Source organism: Harpia harpyja, chromosome 12 (assembly GCF_026419915.1).
Source record: "Harpia harpyja isolate bHarHar1 chromosome 12, bHarHar1 primary haplotype, whole genome shotgun sequence".
Lineage (NCBI taxonomy): Eukaryota > Metazoa > Chordata > Aves > Accipitriformes > Accipitridae > Harpia > Harpia harpyja.
This window is the reverse complement of record NC_068951.1, coordinates 7,193,303-7,212,768: the sequence shown is the minus strand read 5'-3', so window position 1 is coordinate 7,212,768 and position 19,466 is coordinate 7,193,303. Positions and strand designations below refer to the sequence as shown.

The 19,466-nt window shown below is 40.2% G+C and overlaps 1 protein-coding gene across 1 annotated transcript; it reads left to right on the top strand.

Annotated features, from left to right (window-relative positions):
• Positions 1 to 797: 797 nt before the first annotated feature.
• VKORC1L1 (vitamin K epoxide reductase complex subunit 1 like 1) lies at positions 798 to 18,431 on the top strand. Its single transcript, XM_052804852.1, has 3 exons — positions 798 to 1,025; positions 13,505 to 13,614; positions 14,316 to 18,431. Exons 1-3 carry the CDS (start codon positions 832 to 834, stop codon positions 14,540 to 14,542), a joined length of 531 nt encoding a protein of 176 aa, XP_052660812.1. The 5' UTR covers positions 798 to 831; the 3' UTR covers positions 14,543 to 18,431.
• Positions 18,432 to 19,466: the final 1,035 nt, after the last annotated feature.

Sequence of the window (19,466 nt, the reverse complement as noted above, 5' to 3'; positions counted from 1 at the left end):
GTGATACGAATGTGATCCTAGATCTGGGAAACAGATGACGAATTCCCGTTGCTCAAGTGCAAAGCATATTTGTCCAAAGATAAGGCTGAGCAAGGCTTGGGGAAATCCATTGACAGCTGCTCCAGAGCAAAGCAGAGCACCAGGCTATGGTGTGCGCTAGAAAAACCAAACTTTTAAAGCGCTTTTTGTATCGCTTGTCCAAATTACGCATCCCGGAAGGCCTCAGGGTGAACTTTGGGAACGTAACAGGCCCTCGGGAAGGTCCCTCTGCACAGGAGGCAGCAGCTGGGCTTTGCATGGCTGCAGGCTGTGGCGGTTTGGCTCATTCTCTGCAAAATCATGGAAAAAACCTGGAGCGCTCACTGGAGAACCTGCCTAAGAGACCAGCATGGCCTTAGCTATAGTGAAGTGGCACATCAGCCCTGAGGGTCACGTCAGCCGTGCCGGCTTTCGTAGCGCGCCCCGGAAAAAGCCCAGATCCCCCCCGCGGCCCAGATCTGAGGAAAATGGGGGAAAAACCTCATTTTCTTGCTGAAACCGGGGCGGGGGGGGGGGGGGGGGGAGGCAGCCCGGGCCGCGGGGGGGGGCGCCCTGAAGTGCCGCCTGATGGCCGCCAGGCGGCGCCATAACGGCACCAGCCGCGCCACGCCCCCCTCCCCTCCCCGCTTTGGCCTGACGTGACGTCGTCGCGGAGCGCCACGTCCGGCGCGATCGGCGGGGTGGGGCGAGAGAGGCGCGCCCGCCCAGCGAGCCAATGGGGTGTGGGCGCGCGTGCGCGGCTCGTCAGCGCCGGGCGCGCGTCGCGGGCTGAGGCGGAGGGAGGGGGGTAAGATGGCGGCGCCCGTCCTGCTGCGAGTGTCGGTGCCGCGCTGGGAGCGGGTGGCCCGCTCCGCGGTGTGCGCGGCCGGCATCCTGCTCTCCCTCTACGCCTGCCACCTGGAGCGGGAGAAGGGCCGCGACCTCCACTACCAGGCCCTGTGCGACCTCAGCGAGCGGGTCCGCTGCTCTGCCGCCATCACCTCCAGGTGAGGCGGAGATGGGACCTGCCGCCGCCTCAGGCCGCGGCGGGGAGAAGGGGCTGGGAGCACGGGGAGCGGCGGGGCCGGGCCCCGGAGAGCGCTGCCTCGGGGGCTAAGGCGGGGGCTGCTGGGAGTCCGGGCTGGTTCTGTGAGGGGGGCGGCGACGGTGGCGGGAGGGCTTGGCCGATCGTGCGGGCGGCAGGAGCCTGCGGCTGCGGGCCGGGGCTCGTCCCGGGGAGGGCTTGCCTGGGGCACGGAGGGGCCTGGGCAGCTGGGCCTATGCTGGGGGCCACAGGGCGGGCAGGCTGAGGAGGGGGGTGTCGGGGCTCCCGGTTTAGGCACCCCCTTCACTGGAGGGCTGGTGTGGGAACGGCTTTTTTTCGGGATCGCTACAGGCCGGAGGGTGAGGCACCTGCAATTTCTGTGTTGTAATCAATGGCAATTAGCTAGAGTGACAGGCACTTTAGTGGCAAATGCAGGTTAGAGTAAAATGCTGTAGGTGTGACTAGTGGTTGAGGCCAATGTAAACACATACAATTGTAGATGATTGGCTTTGGGTTGTTTTAATCGGAGTATCTGAATTGCATTTTCATTGTAATGTCACTTGGCAGCAAAGAAGATTGCTTTCGTGATACAGAGGAAGTGCTTACTTCAAAAGAGATTTGTATGCCTCGGCAGCAAGAGCCCAGTCCAAATCCTGATTTATTTTACAGGCTTCCTGTCAGTAATTACTTTACCAGTTGTTTTCTAAAGGCCAGTGTTTTTTATTCCTGTTAGGAGCGTCGATGTATAAATTTTAATATGCTGCTAGCTTAACTCGTTGTCAAGTAGCTAGTTGATTGAATTACAATAATGAAAAGACTTAACCTGCTGTATAGTTAGAAGTTCTACCAGTATAAACATGGTACAGGAAATACTTTCAGGTGTATTTTGGCCAAGAAACTCTCCTAAAAGCGTATTCTCAAGTATTTCAACTAAAGAAATAAGATTATTTGTCCAGTAGTCTCAAAACTGCTCTGTGCACATATATATGTGTGTACGTGTCTGTGTATGCATATATATTTGTGTGCGTGTATATATATAGGCATATAAAGACATATGCAAAGGCATCTGCAAGTAAGGAGCTGGGAAGGGGAGGGGTTTGGTTCTTCAGCAAATGTAGGTATTAAATGCTTCCTTTTTTTTAATGAGAATTTTGTTATTATCATGTTAGTGCCTTCACCTGAATGAGTACTTGAGATTCCACCTCCCCACCCCCTCTTCAGTGTAACCTGCATAAAAGCTGTCACTGTTTTTATAAAGGTACTTGTTGTATTGTCATAACAAGCCAGTGGGGGAGAATATGCCCATACTCTGTCAAGGTGGAAGCTGGTTAAATTGTTTAGGCAAAACATACAGGGAACTCTTATTCTTAAAACCACTTCTGAGGTGATAGAAGTGGGATTGTGTTATGTTACAAAGAGATGTGTATCTGCGGGTGTCTGAAAGGAGGCTCTTGTGATTGAATGAGGGCTTTAACTCTGCTTTTCTGTCTGTCACCAGGTAATCTTTAGTTTGTGAAGGTGCTTGTTGGTGTCTCTATTTGAGAAGTGTCCGAAAATGAGAAGTCTCAATCTAAACAGGAAGAAGGCTTTAATAATCTTGCCAGATAACTTAAATTTATAAATTAAAATTGTGCATAGGCTACTGAGATTAAACCATGTGAGTATTGTCAGTAATATAAGTTTTACCATAGCTATAGAGGCAAAAAGAGAGTAACAGGGATTTAAGCACCTAAGTAGCCTCTGTAGTAGTCTGTTCCTGTATAGAATTGGTCCTTCATTAGCTTTTTATTGTTACTGCAAATGCTGCTATTGAGACCGAGAATTTGAAGTAATAGTTTTAATGCATGTTTACTAAATGCTTTGAGGAAGTAAAATAATTCCAATTATATCTTTAAGTACTTCTAATTATGGAATAATGCTTGGTAATTATAGTGTTCATTAGTTATGCTGCAGCTGAAACCTTGAGTATGCCATGGTAAGACCTGTGAACATTTTACTGCAGGAATTCTATATAATAATATGGACAGTTAGGGATAAAAATCAACTAAAAGCTCACTAGCAGTTGCTAGGAGAATCATGCTTAAAGACTGAAGTATTGCAGATGTCAGGATAGCTCATGATAATTACAGCAGGTGGTAAAAGGAGTTTGTGGAAAAGGAGTGTGCAAGTTCTGTTCAGTCAAACCATATTTGGAGAAGAATGTGCTTTTAGCGCTGTACAGGACACAGACAAAAAAGGAGTATTGCTTTAAAACTAAGACAAGAGGGCAAGATATTAAACTTTGAAGTAAGAATAACATTGAAAGAAATTAATCTTATTTTCCATGTTGCCACAGCTCCCTATCCATCAGTCTTTCTCTCTCTCTCTGTTCAATTGAATATTCCTTGTTACTACCATGCATCACCAAAGTTTCTCTGAAACTTGATTTCTGAAAGGAACTTTTAACTACTGTTTAGATTTCTCCAAGATAGCAGAGTTTCAAATATGGTGTTCCAGCATTTTCACATGTAATCCAGATTCTTTTCTCATTAAGCTGTTACACTGGCAATCACAAATTATTTGATTTAGCTGATTAGCAGAGTTAACTCTACGGAGTTAAATGGGTGACAAACTTGTACTTTGTGGCTTTTACTGGCTTCTAGAGTGTTCATTTGGTTGTGTGACTTTTTATTTAAGCTAGATTTACTAATGGAACTTGGAATGTAACGATCTTAACATCTCAAGTGTTGACTCTAGCAGTGGACTGAAAAGCACATTGCAGTGTTGAGATTAATTTTAACTGTGTAGAATAATTAGAATAAATTAGCGTATTCTTCCCTGAGCTGAGTTACTTTGGAACTAAGTTCTGGTCTTTGGGGAGGATTTTTTTTCCCTAATAAGCTGCTAGTATTTCCAAATCTTGCTTTTAAGCCAAATCTGGTATTGGCACAACAATGAGAACAGAAATGTTGTAAAGATTACCAGCACGCAGAGGGAGGAGTGTGGAAAAATCTTGTATCAGAGACTGACTCATCCAGAAGATTATGTTGGAGAGATATCTTCCTAGTATCCCTTATTCAAAATATTAATGGTCAGCACATTTCAAGCTTTTATCATGGGGAAAGTTCACTAGATAGTTTAGAAAGAAAAACAGCTAAGGACTGTATAATGACCACTGTCATTTTCCAAGAAGAAATGAAGGAAGGTATTAGGGAAATAATTGGCAATTGCTCTAGGTGTTTTAAGTGAATTGCTCTCTTATATTTGAGAATAATTAAGTGCCAAGAATGGCTTTATTTATAATAAAACTGGCTAATAGCAGTTCCTAAAAAATCTTTTAGGTTTTGCTGTTATAATAGTTTCACAGAGGGAATGAAACTAATAGACAAGTTTCAAGTCATATGGATAGTGCTATGGCTTGAAACAAAATGTGGTATTTAAGTAGTAATGCGGAGACCCAGAGCTTTTTGCTTTGTTCTTTTGTGTGCCCTGGGAGACTTTTGAGTCTTCTGATGTGTTTCTACTTTCTGTCTTGATTAATTTAAGGTTCCTGCAGAGCAGATTAGTGGATGGCTCTTTTTGAAGGAAGTTTTGTAGCCTGGCATGTGTCAATGCTGTCACAACTTTAATACAGACTTAAGATAGCTGGCATGAGTGACCAAAGGGCACATGTCACTGTATATCTTTAGCAATATTTGTAGCTTTTGGCCAGCTGCATAAGTGAAGAGGTTTGGAAATAGTCAATATTGATCTATGTTAACATCTCCAGCTGAATTACTGAAGAAGTCCTAGAGTCAAAATAGGATTTTAAGAATCTGTGTTCTTCTGGATATAATTTGATACATGACATATTTTAGGGATTCCCTGTTCTGAACTTCATGCTAATGTGCAAGGATTGTCATCTTGTATTTGAGCCATTCTTCCTGTTCTGAAAAATGCCTGTCTGCCTTACATCTTCTAGTGGATGCATCAAAGTAATCATCTGGTAATCCTTGAAAATGTACATCTGTAAAATTTTGCGTGTGTTGTGGACAGATCTGTGCAGACATGCAGCTGTTTTACTGGATTTGCCAAGCGTGGCCTGTGACAACTGTAGTGTTATTGTATTGTTCTGCTCACCTTCATAAATCATTTTAAGCAGTGAGTTTAGACCTGTGTAAATGTTATGTTTAAATTTCTCAGTCTTGTGACATAGTACTTCAGCACCATGTTGTGTGAGTGTAATTATGCTGGTGTAGAGCTTACTCCTCTGCAGAATGGGCATGCAATTATGCTATAAGATATTGCAGTTAAAACTTTGACCAGTGCTGTTTTTTCAGTGAAGCACACCTTGCTAGAACTATTGTTCTGGTGCACCTTTATAGAGCGCAGACCATAACAGAGATCAAGTTGACAAGAACAACCCCATTATCTAGGAAAGTGGGACATGGAAGAAAACTTCTTTGACCTCCTCCCTAACCTGATGTTTATGTTGCAGGTTCCCATTCAGTTCTGTTGTGGGGCAGTTCCTGTAAACTTGATGTCTGTCAAGTTTGCTTGATTCCAGGTTAAGAACATTTTATAGCAGTTATCTTTCATATTAATGGTAAGTTCCTGATGTCGTAGCATTTTTTTTATTGCTGTACCTGCAAGCAAGCATTCAGATATGTTTGAGGTTGACAGCTGCAATTGTTAGTGACTGATGTAAGGTGAGAAATGGTAAAAGTAACTTTATGCAGGTAGTGGGAAAAGCTTGTCTAGTCTCTTCTTGTGAACCAGTGCACACAAATGAGGCCCATGTGCTTTTGTTGAAATTTTACTAGTTTTGCAAGTCTCTGCTCTTTTCTAGTCAGTAATATCTTTAACCTGAGCCAAGTTAATTGTTTTTGTTAGGCATTTTCGATTCTGCATAGAAAAAGGTAAAAGTTTAATCAAACTGCTGAAGGGCAGTGTGTGGAGCAGCTGGTGTTCCTACAACAGGAATCATATTTGTGGTTCTTAGGCTACTGAAATAGTTTACATGAAAATGTTGCCTCCTGAGACTTGGCTATAATCTGTAATTTAATATCGGTTGTTGTTTATTTCCAAGGTCTGCAAATTGTTCGAGAGCAGGTGTAATGGTGCTTCTTCAGTTATTCTGTAGCAAGGATTCATTGTTTTTGCTGTCTGAGGGAACGTTTGAAGATCTCTAGTTTAGTTGATTGGGCAGGGGGAAATCGGTGTAGACAGAATCCATCTCGTACATCAAGCGCTTTGCTTCAGCAGGATTTGGAGTGCTGCAGGTTCAAGATGATGGTGAATTGGCATAGCTGTAGCTAGGTAAGCGTGATAGAAGTTTTACAGCTAAGGATACTGAGCCAAAAAGGCACAAACAACTTGAGGCCAAGATAGGTTGTGTTATTCTGCTTTTTTAGCCTGGTTTCTAGAGAAGATTTTGCCTTTGTGTGTTGTGTATTAATAATTTATTCTATAATTTTTCAATTTTTTTAATGGCAAAATTTAACAAAGGATACAAGTTACTAAAGTTTTATAGAAACAGATTGGGTGCCAAAGGGGAGGGGAGAGACACTCAAAAGTAACACCTCTGCTGAAGGGAAAAAAAAAACAAAACCTTACCGTGTGAGCTGAGGTTATCTGTCCCATTTGGTCTGCCAGCCAGCCAGGCAGCACATGTGCAAACAGAACTCGGACAGAACTGATAGGTAATGGACTTGACTGGGGAGGCAGGGTGCTGGAGGGTGTGAGCTGAGAGGGATCTGGAAGTTATTCCGTGTGCTGGGGAAGAAAGGTGTTTCAGGAACCTTTGTAGGAAACCAGCTTCATTAGTTCTAAAGCAAGTTGTTCCCAAAGCAGCAGAAGCTGATAGTTCAAGCAATTTTTGTCTCATCTTTTTAACAGAAGATTGATGGCTTAATACTTCAGACTGATATAATATATAGTGGCTGAGGCACAACTTTTATAAAATACAGGAGTACCCTAGCTACACGAGTCTTCCCCCACCCCCCCCCCCCCTTATGGTATATACACGAACACGTGTATTTTTGCTTTTCATAAATAATAATATTTCTAGCTTGGCTGGAATTTGCAATAGGGCTGAGAATTATTTTGCCTGATGCAAAGTAAATTTAACAAACTGCCTATAGTTCAAATTTGGGCTTCGTTTATGATAGCTTCATAGAAGAGATTATGGAGAAGGAATACAATGCTGTTGGCTTGCAGCTTGAATAACCAGTGCTTCTGTAAAGACTGCTATAAAATAATTAACCACTGTCTGCTTGAGATTTTGCTGATCTAGACACTGCGATTTTTTCAGACTGTTTCTGAGGTAGAGCTGGAGGATATATAGAACAAAATCGCATTTGTTTATGGTAAATACTGCTAATAGATTTAAACATGAAATTAAGCGTATCAAAATTTTTGAGCACTCTTGGCAAGTTTACAAATGGGAATTTTTAATCTCCTTTCTTTCTCATGGCTTCTAATTGAAGGCTTTTACTTAATTTATTAAAACTGTTAGAGTAGCCTAAGCAACCTTGTAACAATGAATTAGGTTTAATCCAAAATCCTCTAGTGAAGCTGTAAAGAAGCTGCAGCTGAAGTTTCTTAACATTGCTAAGTATTAACATGCTCCAGATCCTTTGACCTTTACATGAGCTTTTCACTGAAGCAAATGCGTAAGCATAGGCCAGCTTTACTCCCCTCCTGAGACTTTTCATTCTGTACTGTGACTTATATCAGAAGTCAGATGACACTTAAGGAAATGTGCATATCACTTGTCAAGTGTAAGTGTTTTTTAGAAAATTGTATTTATTGTTTCCTCAGGGTTACAAAGTGGTAAATGGTGCTTGCTGTTGATAACAAAATAATTCTTATGGGATGAAAAATAGTCCTGAAATGAGGGCCTTCAAGTAATCTACTACTAAGAAAACAAAACTTGGGTTCTTTATTTACAGTTCTCTGAAAATATAATTTTTTTTATTATTATTGTTTGCCCTTTTCATTGCAGCAAACCTAAAAATTGAGAGAGAGAAATGTGTTAGAAAACCTGCCACTGCAGTGTTCTCAGACTTTGAATCATACATGCCATTTAATAATCTGGTCTCCTGAAGGATTTGATAGCATATTCAACAAGACATTTAGGAGACTAGAATGTGAACTGGGAAGTATGTGTGCTTTGTTCAAGGCAGCTGCTACTTGCTGTTGTCAGGAACATGGTACTGAAGCTAGCTGGACTTGACCTGATCTAGTATGGTTATTTTCATGTTAAAATGAATGTACAGTAGTGTTGTGGTTTAACCCCAGCCAGCAACTAAGCACCATGCAGCCACTCGTTCACTCCTGCCCCACCCAGTGGGATGGGGGAGAGAATTGGAAAAAAAGTAAAACTCGTGGGTTGAGATAAGAACTGTTTAATAGAACAGAAAGGAAGAAACTAATAATGATGATGATGATGATAAAAAAAGGATTGGAATATACAAAACAAGCGATGCACAATGCAATTGCTCACCACTCCCTGACCGATGCCCAGTTAGTTCCCAAGCAGCAATCCCTCCCAGCCCCACTTCCCCCAGTTTATATACTGAGCATGACATCCCATGGTATGGAATACCCCTTTGGCCAGTTTGGGTCAGCTGTCCTGGTTGTGTCCCCTCCCAAATTCTTGTGCCCCTCCAGCCTTCTTGCTGGCTGGGCATGAGAAGCTGAAAAATCCTTGACTTAGTACAAACACTCCTTAGCAACAACTGAAAACATCAGTGTGTTATCAACATTCTTCTCATACTGAACCCAAGACATAACACTGTCCCAGCTACTAGAAAGAAAATTAACTCTCTCCCAGCCGAAACAAGAACAACTAGCTAGTTCTTTTCTTAACATGAGGACTAAGGATTCCCAAGTGAAATTGAGGTGATGTGATTCTGGCATTAATCACTGGAGGATGTTGTGGAGGTCAAAAGTATGTATTGAGAAGGCGTCTAGGTACATTCAGGAAGGCTTCAAGGTAGGCTACTGAGCGTGTAGATGCGGGTGAAACCCCGGTTCAGAAGTTTCTTAAGCTGATTCTTAATGATAATTGAGGTCAAGGAGAGCATCTTGGGGAATGATCTTTTTGTAAAAGCCCTTAAAAACATCTCCTGCAGGTAACTGTCAGAATTGGGGTGCTTGGCTAGAAAAAAACAGCATAGCATTTCTTACAGAGAGTGGATGAGATAATCTTGACTCCTGGCTGAATACATACTTTTTGTTTGTTTGTTTGATTTGCTGTGTTTGGCAGCCTTGGAATTCTGTTGCTTTTTGAGCCAATACTGGTAACTCTTACAGCTTTTAACTTGTTAAACATGGAGGTTGTTTGCTTCTCCTTTAAAATGACTGAGATACTAGTGACCTGCTTGAGGTTCTCTTGGTTACCTTTCTGACAGTCATATTGTCTCTGCTAAATTATGGTAAAATGTTTAGAGTTAAAGTGTACTCCCATAATACGCTGTTCTGGAACACAGAGGATATTCATAATTGTGAATAAGTATAAGATTTTATTTGAGATATGTCACTTGTGGATCAAAATTACCTCTGTTCTTTTCTTCCTGTTAAGAAGTGTCAAGTGCATGCAAATACTGCTTTAAACTTCTAAAAATGCAACACTTCTGAGCTTTGTTAAATATCACAAACAAAAAGGGACACTGTTTAGAGGGTGGATAATAATTTTCAAGACCTGCTTTTGATAAAAGGAAATGCACATTGGACTAAAAGTCACTATAGTATTCAATTTTAGATGTTAGAAAACTACGTGAACAGCTCTAAACATTTTGTCTTGGATTTCTTGAATCACTTCTGAAAAATTTTTTCAAGAACATTCAGAGTTGTACCTGCAAACGAGAAGTGAAGCAGGCTGTCATCTTGAACAGAGAGGGAATTTGAGTTACTTGAAACATACAGGAAGATGTTGTAAAGATTTATTTTAAAATTTCCTTGAAGTTAGTTCAGAGTGCCTTTTTTTTTTTTTTCCTATTAGGAGTGAAACTCGGGTGTGGCAAAAGTAGGCTTGCCACATGTGTTTGTCATAGTGCTCTGAATCATGCAGGGTGACTTCATGATTTTCACAACAGATCAACTGACTGCTTCAGGATGGGGAGCCACAAGTCAGTACCAGGAAAAAGTTGGTGATGTTGGACTATGCTTTTATCTTGCTGTGCAAGCAGCTCTTTAATTAGTGCAGTTCATTTTACTTAGCATTCTGTATCCAAAAAATTGATCCAAGTTAACAATAGTTCTTGTAAATTATATTCTTTATAAGAAAGACAAGTTCCACGAAGAACTTCTGAGCAGTTTATAGTCCTTTTTACTGGTGTTTTATTTCTTGGAGTTTATTGTTAGGACTGCAATCATTCTTCTTGCTATGTGTTTGCCATGTGTTTTGCATGCTTTTGATGTGAGAAGGAAGATTTTCATACTCGGTCCTCTTCCTTGCTCCAGTTGTTTGTGAAAGTACTTGGTTCATTGTGGGTTTTGGGACCTCCTTGATAGATTAGGAGATGATTTAGCCTCTTCAGTAGAGAAATTAGGTGGAAATAGAAATATACAAAGTCTAAATATTTTGCTTTTCAGTTTGATGCAGAAAAATTCCTCACACTTCCAACGTTATAAGGCTGGAAAAAGTGCTTCGTCCTAAACCACAGGCTCCTTAGCCGTCTTGAAGTCTGTGGAATAAGATGCGAGATTAGAGCTGTACTCTGTGGACTGAAATTTAATACTTGATGTCCTTAAAGCTGCTACAAGGCCAACAAGATACTTAATGAACTATTGCATGTGGGAAAAGCTTTCACCATGCTCTGACCTTCTTGCAGCTATGAACAGATCCCTTGGGGACACTGACTGTCAGGAAGGGCTTCAACTCGTTATCTTTCCGTTAGCAACATTTTATTCACTTGCAGAATAACTGTAGGGTCAGATTCTGTAGTCTAGAGTTTCTGATGTTTTAAGCTGAGTTTGCTCTCAAACACGACAGGATCTCATGAGCATCAGAAGTGAGAGCATACAGCTAGGGCAGGGAGAGGGTAGGAATTCAGCATCCTGCAGTTACTTTGAGCTAGGCTAATGTTGAACCACAGACTTAGGCACACTTTGAGCTACACTCACTGTTTAGTCTCTCAGTAAGGAAAGCCTGAGTGTGTTCAAACAGAGTTTAATGTCATCCTACAAAGAATTCTCTCTTGGAGGCTAGAACAATGAACTGCACCTGGATAGTAAGCTGAAGCATCTATAAATGTGGTAATACAGAAAAATAAAAATAGACTATTAAATACAAAATGATGATACCTTTAATATATTTGTCTGCCTCTTTAATAGTGCATTTGCTAGCTGGACAACATGAGACAATTGTTACATGTGTTGTGATGATCTTATCAAAGTAGGGCTTAAAAAAAAAAAACCAGTTCTCACTTAAAATCCAGATAACATTCAACATGTGGGAGGAAAGTCTCGTCATAGCTGGGATTCTTTGGAACTTGCAGTATTTCTTTATAATGTTTGCTTATGTATTGTTGCACAGTGTTTTGTCTTTTTAAAAAAAGCCATGCTTTTGGAAGTGTGGCTCCCTTAGCTGTGAAGTGTTGCACTTGCATCTCTATAGCTGCTTTTCCAGAGCTTTGGTATCCATCCTTGATGCAACTTTGCCCACAAACTAAAATAAACTATACTATACGCTAACTGGGACTGTTTGCCTTCATGTGCTGCAGGGAGGATGTATAACCAGCCTTGTCCCCCACGGTTTGCATAGCCCCAAACTTGCACTGGTGTGACTGCAGGGAGTGAGGCAGTATTGCACTACTCCTCCCAGCAATTAACTTTGTGTCATTCTGACCCTTCGCAGCTCTGGGATGTAAGGCATTGTCCCCATGGTAAAGCAAGTGTTGGCCTTTTCTATGCTGGCTTGAAGCTTTATATTTGCACATTAAGTTGCACTTCAGTTGTTTACAAGATTTGAGACCAAACTAGTTGAAAGTGTGTTTGGGTTTTTTACTGTTTATGCTGTAAAGATGCTTTCTAGGAATTGGTGCCTAATTCTCTGCTCAGTTTCTTCGGGAGAAGAGCACAAGACTTGGGTATAATAGTTAATTGCAGACAGTTACTAAGTTTGAATTAAAATTATTAATTTGAATATGTTTTGAAAATATTGCACAAATGGCTGTGAGATTATGAAGTATTTTGGAGATAGTATTAAATTGTACTTATTGTGGTATCTTTCTCGTGTGAGGAAACTGCTTGTAATGTGGTGGTAGCCTTTCACTGGTCTCAGTTGTATGGTGAAATATATCAGCAATGCTCCTGTAGTGTGCAGAGAGCAAACCTATGCTGTGTCTTGGTTTAGTAGAACCATTGCATCTAGTACAACAAGCTATTCAGAAACTGCACTTCTGTTGGCATAAATGTAACATGCTAGTGTTTTTTGCTGCAACAGAAGTGAGGAATTGTGCTTTTTGTTGTTGTTGTTTTATAGTTATGTGACAGTTAACCTGATAATGTAAACCTAGCCTTGCATTTATGTAGTGCTTGACTTGATGCTCCAAAGACATGCTGGCAAATATCCTAACATTCTCTTGTAAGTGAATTAAGTTGCATGTTGAAGTAGTGTTAACTTCTCTTCGTATTTTCAAGTGATGCTAACAAATATGGTCCTCACTTTGCTTTTACAAATAATGGCATGATTTGCCTTAGGGCATCAGATTAATGGTTTCTAGCACAAATACCTTTGCTAATTTAATCTTTTATCCCCCTTGTTGCAGCAGCAGTTTTGTAGGGCTTGTGCCACTTTCCACCTTATCACTAAAAAGTTGAAAGTCACTTTGTGGTTAAGGTACAAGTTCAAAATGTCACACTGTGCAAGGGCTATAACAAATGAGGTCTCTGAATCTTGTTATGGTACCATCCCCAGCTTGTCTGCTTGACAGATTTGGGTTCCTTCTGAGGTGTTAGACTGCTCAGGAGCCGCTGAAGTGCAAACATATGTTCTGATTCGCTTGCTCTGATGCCAGTGAGGTAAGTGCTGGCAGAGCTGGTAACAACTAGTTACCAATTTGTACTATTTTCCCTCAGCTGTATAGTGAGCATGTGTCCAACTTACTGTGGTGGAGAGAGCTGCTAAAGCTGTCAGTGGAGGAAGGAAGTGTTTATTTGACAAAAGAGCTTTAAACTACAATCCTAGGAAGCAGACATGGTATTTGGTGAAGTTGCAGCTGGGTGAACTTGGTAGTTTCTAGTGTGTCAAATAACTTATATCAGCAATGAGTGGGACAAAGTTGTGCCTAGTGAAGCCCCTGTTGCAAGCTGCTTGGCTTTCCAAGATAGCCCTGAACTAGGACTGCAGTGGTCGTGTCAGAATATATTCATCTCCCCCCCCCCCCCCCCCCCCCCCCCCCGTGATGAATTGAAAATACTGATGTAAAGCAATAGGTGCCCAAATACAAGTTAATTAGTTTCACTGTTTTACAGATGGGGTCGAGGATTCGGTCTGTTGGGTTCCATCTTTGGAAAGGACAGTGCAATAAATCAGTCAAACAGTGTTTTTGGACTCGTGTTTTATATACTACAAATGCTACTTGGTAAGTATTAATTCATTTTAGACCCTAAAGTATATAACAGGTCTGTGGTGATGGAGGAGTGCATTATACATTGTGCAATCTGCAAGAGACCAGATAAATGCATGTGATTTTTATCTTTTTTTTTAGCACCAGTCTAATGATACATCTGTCCAACAGGCTTAAAAACCCAACTGAAAACAAGAGCAATTGCATTTTTTCCTGCTATGCTATTAAAATAAGTGTCATGACAGTTGCTGCACTGGTATTTTCACTTAATAATATTTAGCATTGGATTGCACAGTAGAAAAGAGAGGAAATAAAAATGGAATTTACAAGTTTTGCAGGAGTAAGAGATAGCAGGCAAAAAAAGTGCATGAAGTGTAATGTATGCATATTTCTTTGTAACTATATGTTCTGCTATAAAGCTATTAATATTGATAGACATAACTTGACCAACCTGTAACTTTCCCATAACTCAGGAGTACGGAAGATGGTAAATACTACACATACTTCTTATCAAAGGACTGTCATACAGAACCTAGAAGCTCCCCTCCAAATAGCGATTTGTCAGCCATCTTGAACTCATGGTATTTTAAACAGACTTTTACGTAATACAAACTTGCTGAGTAGCCTTCAGTTTGAATTAGAGTGCTTAGGCTTTTTGCTTTGTGTGGAAGGGGGGAATGAGAGCAGCGGTAGTAACTTTCTCTCTTTTGTTGCAGGTATGACAGCAAGCGCAGTAGCAGCTCTAATCCTCATGACATCCTCCATAGTGTCTGTAGTAGGGTCATTGTACTTGGCATACATTCTGTACTTCGTGCTGAAGGAATTTTGCATTGTCTGCGTCATCACATATTTGCTGAACTTCATTCTCTTTATCATCAACTACAAACGACTAGTTTATTTGAACGAGGCCTGGAAACGGCAACTCCAACCCAAACAGGAATAACGCCTGTTTGAACTTTTGACTGACAGTCTGAAGACCCAACTTCCATTAAGTTTATTTTGCAGTAATTTTTTATTCTCCATATCAGACACTTTCCCTGAGAATCATAACTGAATTTTTAATTATAAATTTGAAGGGGCCCTAGATAATTTTTTTGTGCTAATCTTCAATTTAAATGTGGTTATGAAAGAAAGCTCTAATACAATCAAAGACAAGCTTTAACTTTACTTTGAAGGAGTTTTAGCCACAGCAAAACCTAGACTCTCTCTTCCCCCTCCACTTGTGAAGTGGGTAACACTTGCTATAAAATATCCTGTATATAAATTCAGGTATAACGAGATGTGATCATGACATTAAATATTCTAGACTAGCATTACCATATTTAATGTTGCCATGTTTACAGTATGTGTATTACTTTTTTTTTTAGCTGATGGACTTAGATTTGACTAGGACTTACACTGTAAATAAAATTAGAAATATTGGTTTCATCCCTGGAGAACTCACTGTACAATCAGTTTTGTTAGCCTAGGAGCTGTCAGAGTGTTCAGCTAATAGTCGACTGACATGATGGAAGAAGTGACCTCTGTAGAGAACACCGTGTTGCTGCACTCACTGCTAGTGCTTTCACAAGAATGATGGTTGGGATTTGTTCTTTTTTTTTTTTTTTTTTTTTGTCTCCAGTAACGAAAACGGAATTAAAGCTGAAACCTGAAGTATGTTAATTAAACCACAACTTCATTAATTTCTGTACAGAATGAAAATAGCTTAATGTGGTCAATAGAAAGCTGCCACCGGGATATTGTATGCAGATGGGGGGTTGGTGTATCAAAGAGTGTTCTTTGAAAGGACTTAATTTCCATGCAGAGCTGTTTCATTTTTAAACTGCGGTCAGACAGCCAGTGTTACTAATGTTTGATGTTATATGAATGCTGCAGTACAGAATTGCAATTTGCAGTGGAAACCACTGACTGAGTGGGATAACCAAGTAGTGCACTGAAGAAGCAGTTACTTAATTGATCTTCGTCAGGATCTTTGGTTTGTGCTATATTGGGAAATGAACTTTAGGCCTGACACACATGAGATCCCTTGGAAGAGCAACCTGTTTAGTCGGATAAGTAAGTAAATGTGCTCCTGAAAATGAAATGCGATATAGTGCTATCATTGCTCTTTCTAATAACTAATTGAAAAAGAATTAAACTGCAGATTTAAACAAAGGAACAAAATCATAAATGTTGTTTCTGCACTCAGTATTCTAAGGCTGAATGTTAAAAGTGCCTTCTGTCTTAAAATGTTAAACCAAATACTTTGTGTTGAACTTGGCAGGCAGAAGTGTCCTTGCTTTAAAAATGAACAAACAAACAAAATTCTCAGCAAACTTGCTGGGGATAGAAGAGTATTAAGAGATCTATTTTAGTTTTTAGACTGAGAAGTGGTAGCAATATTGTTTCAGTTAACTTAAATCAATGTGATAGAACGTTGATGATGTGATTCGGAAAAGTAAAATACTTGTGTTTCCGACTCTGTGACACCAAAATGTATAGGTTCAGCTACTTTCTGTAATTGGTGCTGTGCTGCTTTTTGCCCTTGTCAGCTTCTAAATATGAAGAATTCCAACTGCATACCTGTTTATTTAAAGAATTAGTTTAACTAATTTTAGGATTTTTTTTTTTCTTTAACATGAATGTCAGAGAGACACTTATGTTGTATGGCTAAGTGGATTATAAACACTAAGTTGCTGAGGATAAACTTGACTGTGAAACATGCAGTGTTCCATAGAGAAAATAGAATTTTTAGATTGACTTCACAAAACAGTATTTAAATTACTACTGAAGTAATTTTCTGGTTTGTATCAAGGATGTAGGTGGAAACCGCTTTTATGTATAGAGTTCTGTGGTATGAGTAACATCTGTTGCATGTAACACTAAATTACTTGTCCCTCTTGTCTAACAGTTTTAGACAACAATTCATTAAATGCGTTTTGTATTGACCAGAGTATAGTTAAAGCTTGTCTTGATGTTTAGTTCTGTCTCTGAAATGCCTTGAACTTTGATATGAGGGGAGTGAATGATGTTAAACTGGTCCCTCAAGGCTTTACTTTGTTCTGTGTACTTACAAGCCTTGAGGCAATATCACTGTTTAATATGTTGTATAGATTTATTTTGATGCATTCCTGTGATCTACACTAAGGCATCTTTTTCATCCAAGGAAGAGGTGAACACGTGCTGCCTGAAATGGTTAGTCGCAGTGCTAATATCTCAGAACAAGCAGCAATGGAGACAAGTATAATCCATGATTACTTGGTCCAATTTCTGGGTGTTGCGCACACTGGAAAAAAGGAAAAAAAGCCCCATCAGCTGAAAGTATAGGTGTTGACTAACTTCGCTGTGTCTTGTGCTTGTCTGTGTGGGCATAGTCTGTTAATTCAGTTTGTTTAGTAAAATTGTTTAGGGCCAGATTTTCAGCAGTGGTGTCTGCAGTCCTTGTCTGTGTGCACATAGGGATCAAATGGAAATTGAGTTTGGTCTCTGGAAGAATTTGCAGCTACACTTCGTGCACGAACTTGCAAATCCGATCCTTAATTGTGAACTCTCTTGTCTTGTGTGCTTTTCTTGCGGTTACTTTTTACTGGAAGTGATTTGCTAGAAATGGCCCTAACTCTTCTACTTTCTCTGTTGTGCTTCAGAAATGCAGTTGGCCTGAATAAAGGGCAAAATAATCTTAGCAGTAGAAATTTGGACCTTTTTGCTTCTAGTTCTTTGACTCTTTCCTCATTGCTCCCAGTGATAGAAACAGCATATTTCTTCCAGTAAAATGGCTCAGGCTACAGTTACTAATGTGATGGAAATCAGAGGAGTGCTTCATGCAACTGCCCCCTGCCTGCCCCCAGCCAAAACAAAAGTGGTAAATGTGTGGTTGATATTAATTCGACCCTTATGAATCCGAAAGCAAATTCTAAGAAATGGTGAGGATACAAGAGTATGGGTAAAAGCTAGTAAATAATACCTGGTCTGGCAGAAGGTCAGGGGGGCATGACACGGATTCTGGTTGTGGTTTCAACACTCATGAGAATGGAGGGGAGGGAAAAAAATCGTAATATATAAACAGTGGTTATGAATTTGGGCTGCTCTTCCCCCTCCTTGGCTCTCAGAAGTTCTGCAGGGAGGGGCCAATTGGAAAGGCAAAAGAACCTCATCCCAAAACCTGCTTAGGAATTAAACATTCCTGAAATCCTCTTACTGTAAGGTACTTGCTACTCTTAAGGCCAGCGAAGCATTCAGGTCTCATTTAGGAAATGAATGTTCTTGGAAGTTTCTTACTGTAAAGCGTTTGCAATGCTAAGGCCAATGAAACATTCCCTACCACCTTTGATATCTAAAGTGACAATAAATCTCTCTTATTGGAAGATTTCTGCATACCGTAGTAAGCATTTGTCTTTTGCTGTACAGAGTCTCTCGATTGTTCAAAGAGATTGGTGAGGTGCTTCAGGCAGCACTTGATGCTCCTAATTTATATGGGCTAATGTCAAAGAGAGATCTAATAGCTTTGGTTCTGCCAATGTTTTTTAAACATGATCTAGACAAAACTGGTCCAGAAAAGATGAAGTATTCTGTTACCATAAAACTGTATTAAGCATGGCCTAAATATTAGATGTTTGTTCTGTATAGTATGTTCCATCGACTATTTATTACTAGTGCTTTAAACTCCAAATTAAACATCCATTTAAATGGAGTCATTGGGCAGGTGTTCCTTTTATCAGTATAGGTTGAGAGATTCTCTATTGGAGGTTTAGGATACAATTTTGCTAACAGGTAAAACAATGTAAATATGTATGAATTCTATTTGTTGCACATAACTTTTTGGTATAAAAATAAATGTAGAAATGACCTGTGGACGTCTTGCTGCAATCATTCTTATGCTGCGTTCATGCAGTCCAAACATAAGAGCTTGAATGAACCCAATCAGAGGCCTTTTTGGACTCAGTCTGAGCCTTAGAAACTGTTTTTAAAGTCAGTACTGTAATTCTGTTTCTAGAAATGTACTAAGTTGTGATTTTTTTCAAAGACATTGTGTGTTAGCAGTAGAAGGGTTAAAGCACTTGGGACCCCAGAGATACCAGTTTATTGAATTTCTGCAGCTTCATTGTGTCTTGCTGACTGTTGTGTGCATATGGGTGTGTAAAGGTTGAGCAGCATTGACTTGAGGCTTTAACTGTTTACAGTTCTTTAAGCAACATGCAAAAAAACCTGTCAAGTATGTTATTTTTATCACTTCCTGCTTTCCTTGGTTCTGTAGGTCTGCTTTAACTCCATTCCAACAAGATCACAAAGTATCTGGAAACTGCTGTATGTTTTCCTGGATTTGGGGGGGAGGGAGGGAGCTGCTGGGAAGGGTTGGATAGGCAGCTTGGGTTTACAATTGCACTGAGCTGTTAAGAACAAGCAGGAACTAAGACTCTGAAATGTGTGCTTACCATATGCGTGGATATTAAACTTTGCATCTGTTTTGTTGGACTGAATGAAAGTAATAGCTTTCTCTTCTGCAACCACACGCCCTGTGTGCTGTCCTAGGGATTTGAGCCCTAGTTTGTAACGAGTTAACAATGTCAGATCTTTATCTGTATTTTGATGTGGCAGCTGTTGGTATGTCATGTCTGTTGGGGATGAAAATTATTTAAAAAAAACTTATGTCTAGAGATCAAGAAGTTGAAATTACTTTCAAACACTGGTAGGGGGCTAAAATACGGTATTCACTCTTATACCATGGTATATTTGAGCAAGTGTCTTTTTATTGTGGATAGACTTTTATATTCTGGGTTTTTAGTTATATAGAAAATCTGTAGACCTAACACGGTATAAGGAATGTTGATAGTATGTTTCTTCTTTTCCCTTAAAAACTCAAGAAAAATTGTTTTGAAGTCTGCAGTAAA

Bases quoted from the DNA above. Each gene is read 5' to 3' on its own strand.
- VKORC1L1 (XM_052804852.1), top strand. From the start codon at position 832: ATGGCGGCGCCCGTCCTGCTGCGAGTGTCGGTGCCGCGCTGGGAGCGG. The intron at 1,026-13,504 runs GTGAGGCGGAGA...ACTGTTTTACAG, and splicing joins TCTGCCGCCATCACCTCCAG to ATGGGGTCGAGGATTCGGTC. The intron at 13,615-14,315 runs GTAAGTATTAAT...CTTTTGTTGCAG, and splicing joins TATACTACAAATGCTACTTG to GTATGACAGCAAGCGCAGTA.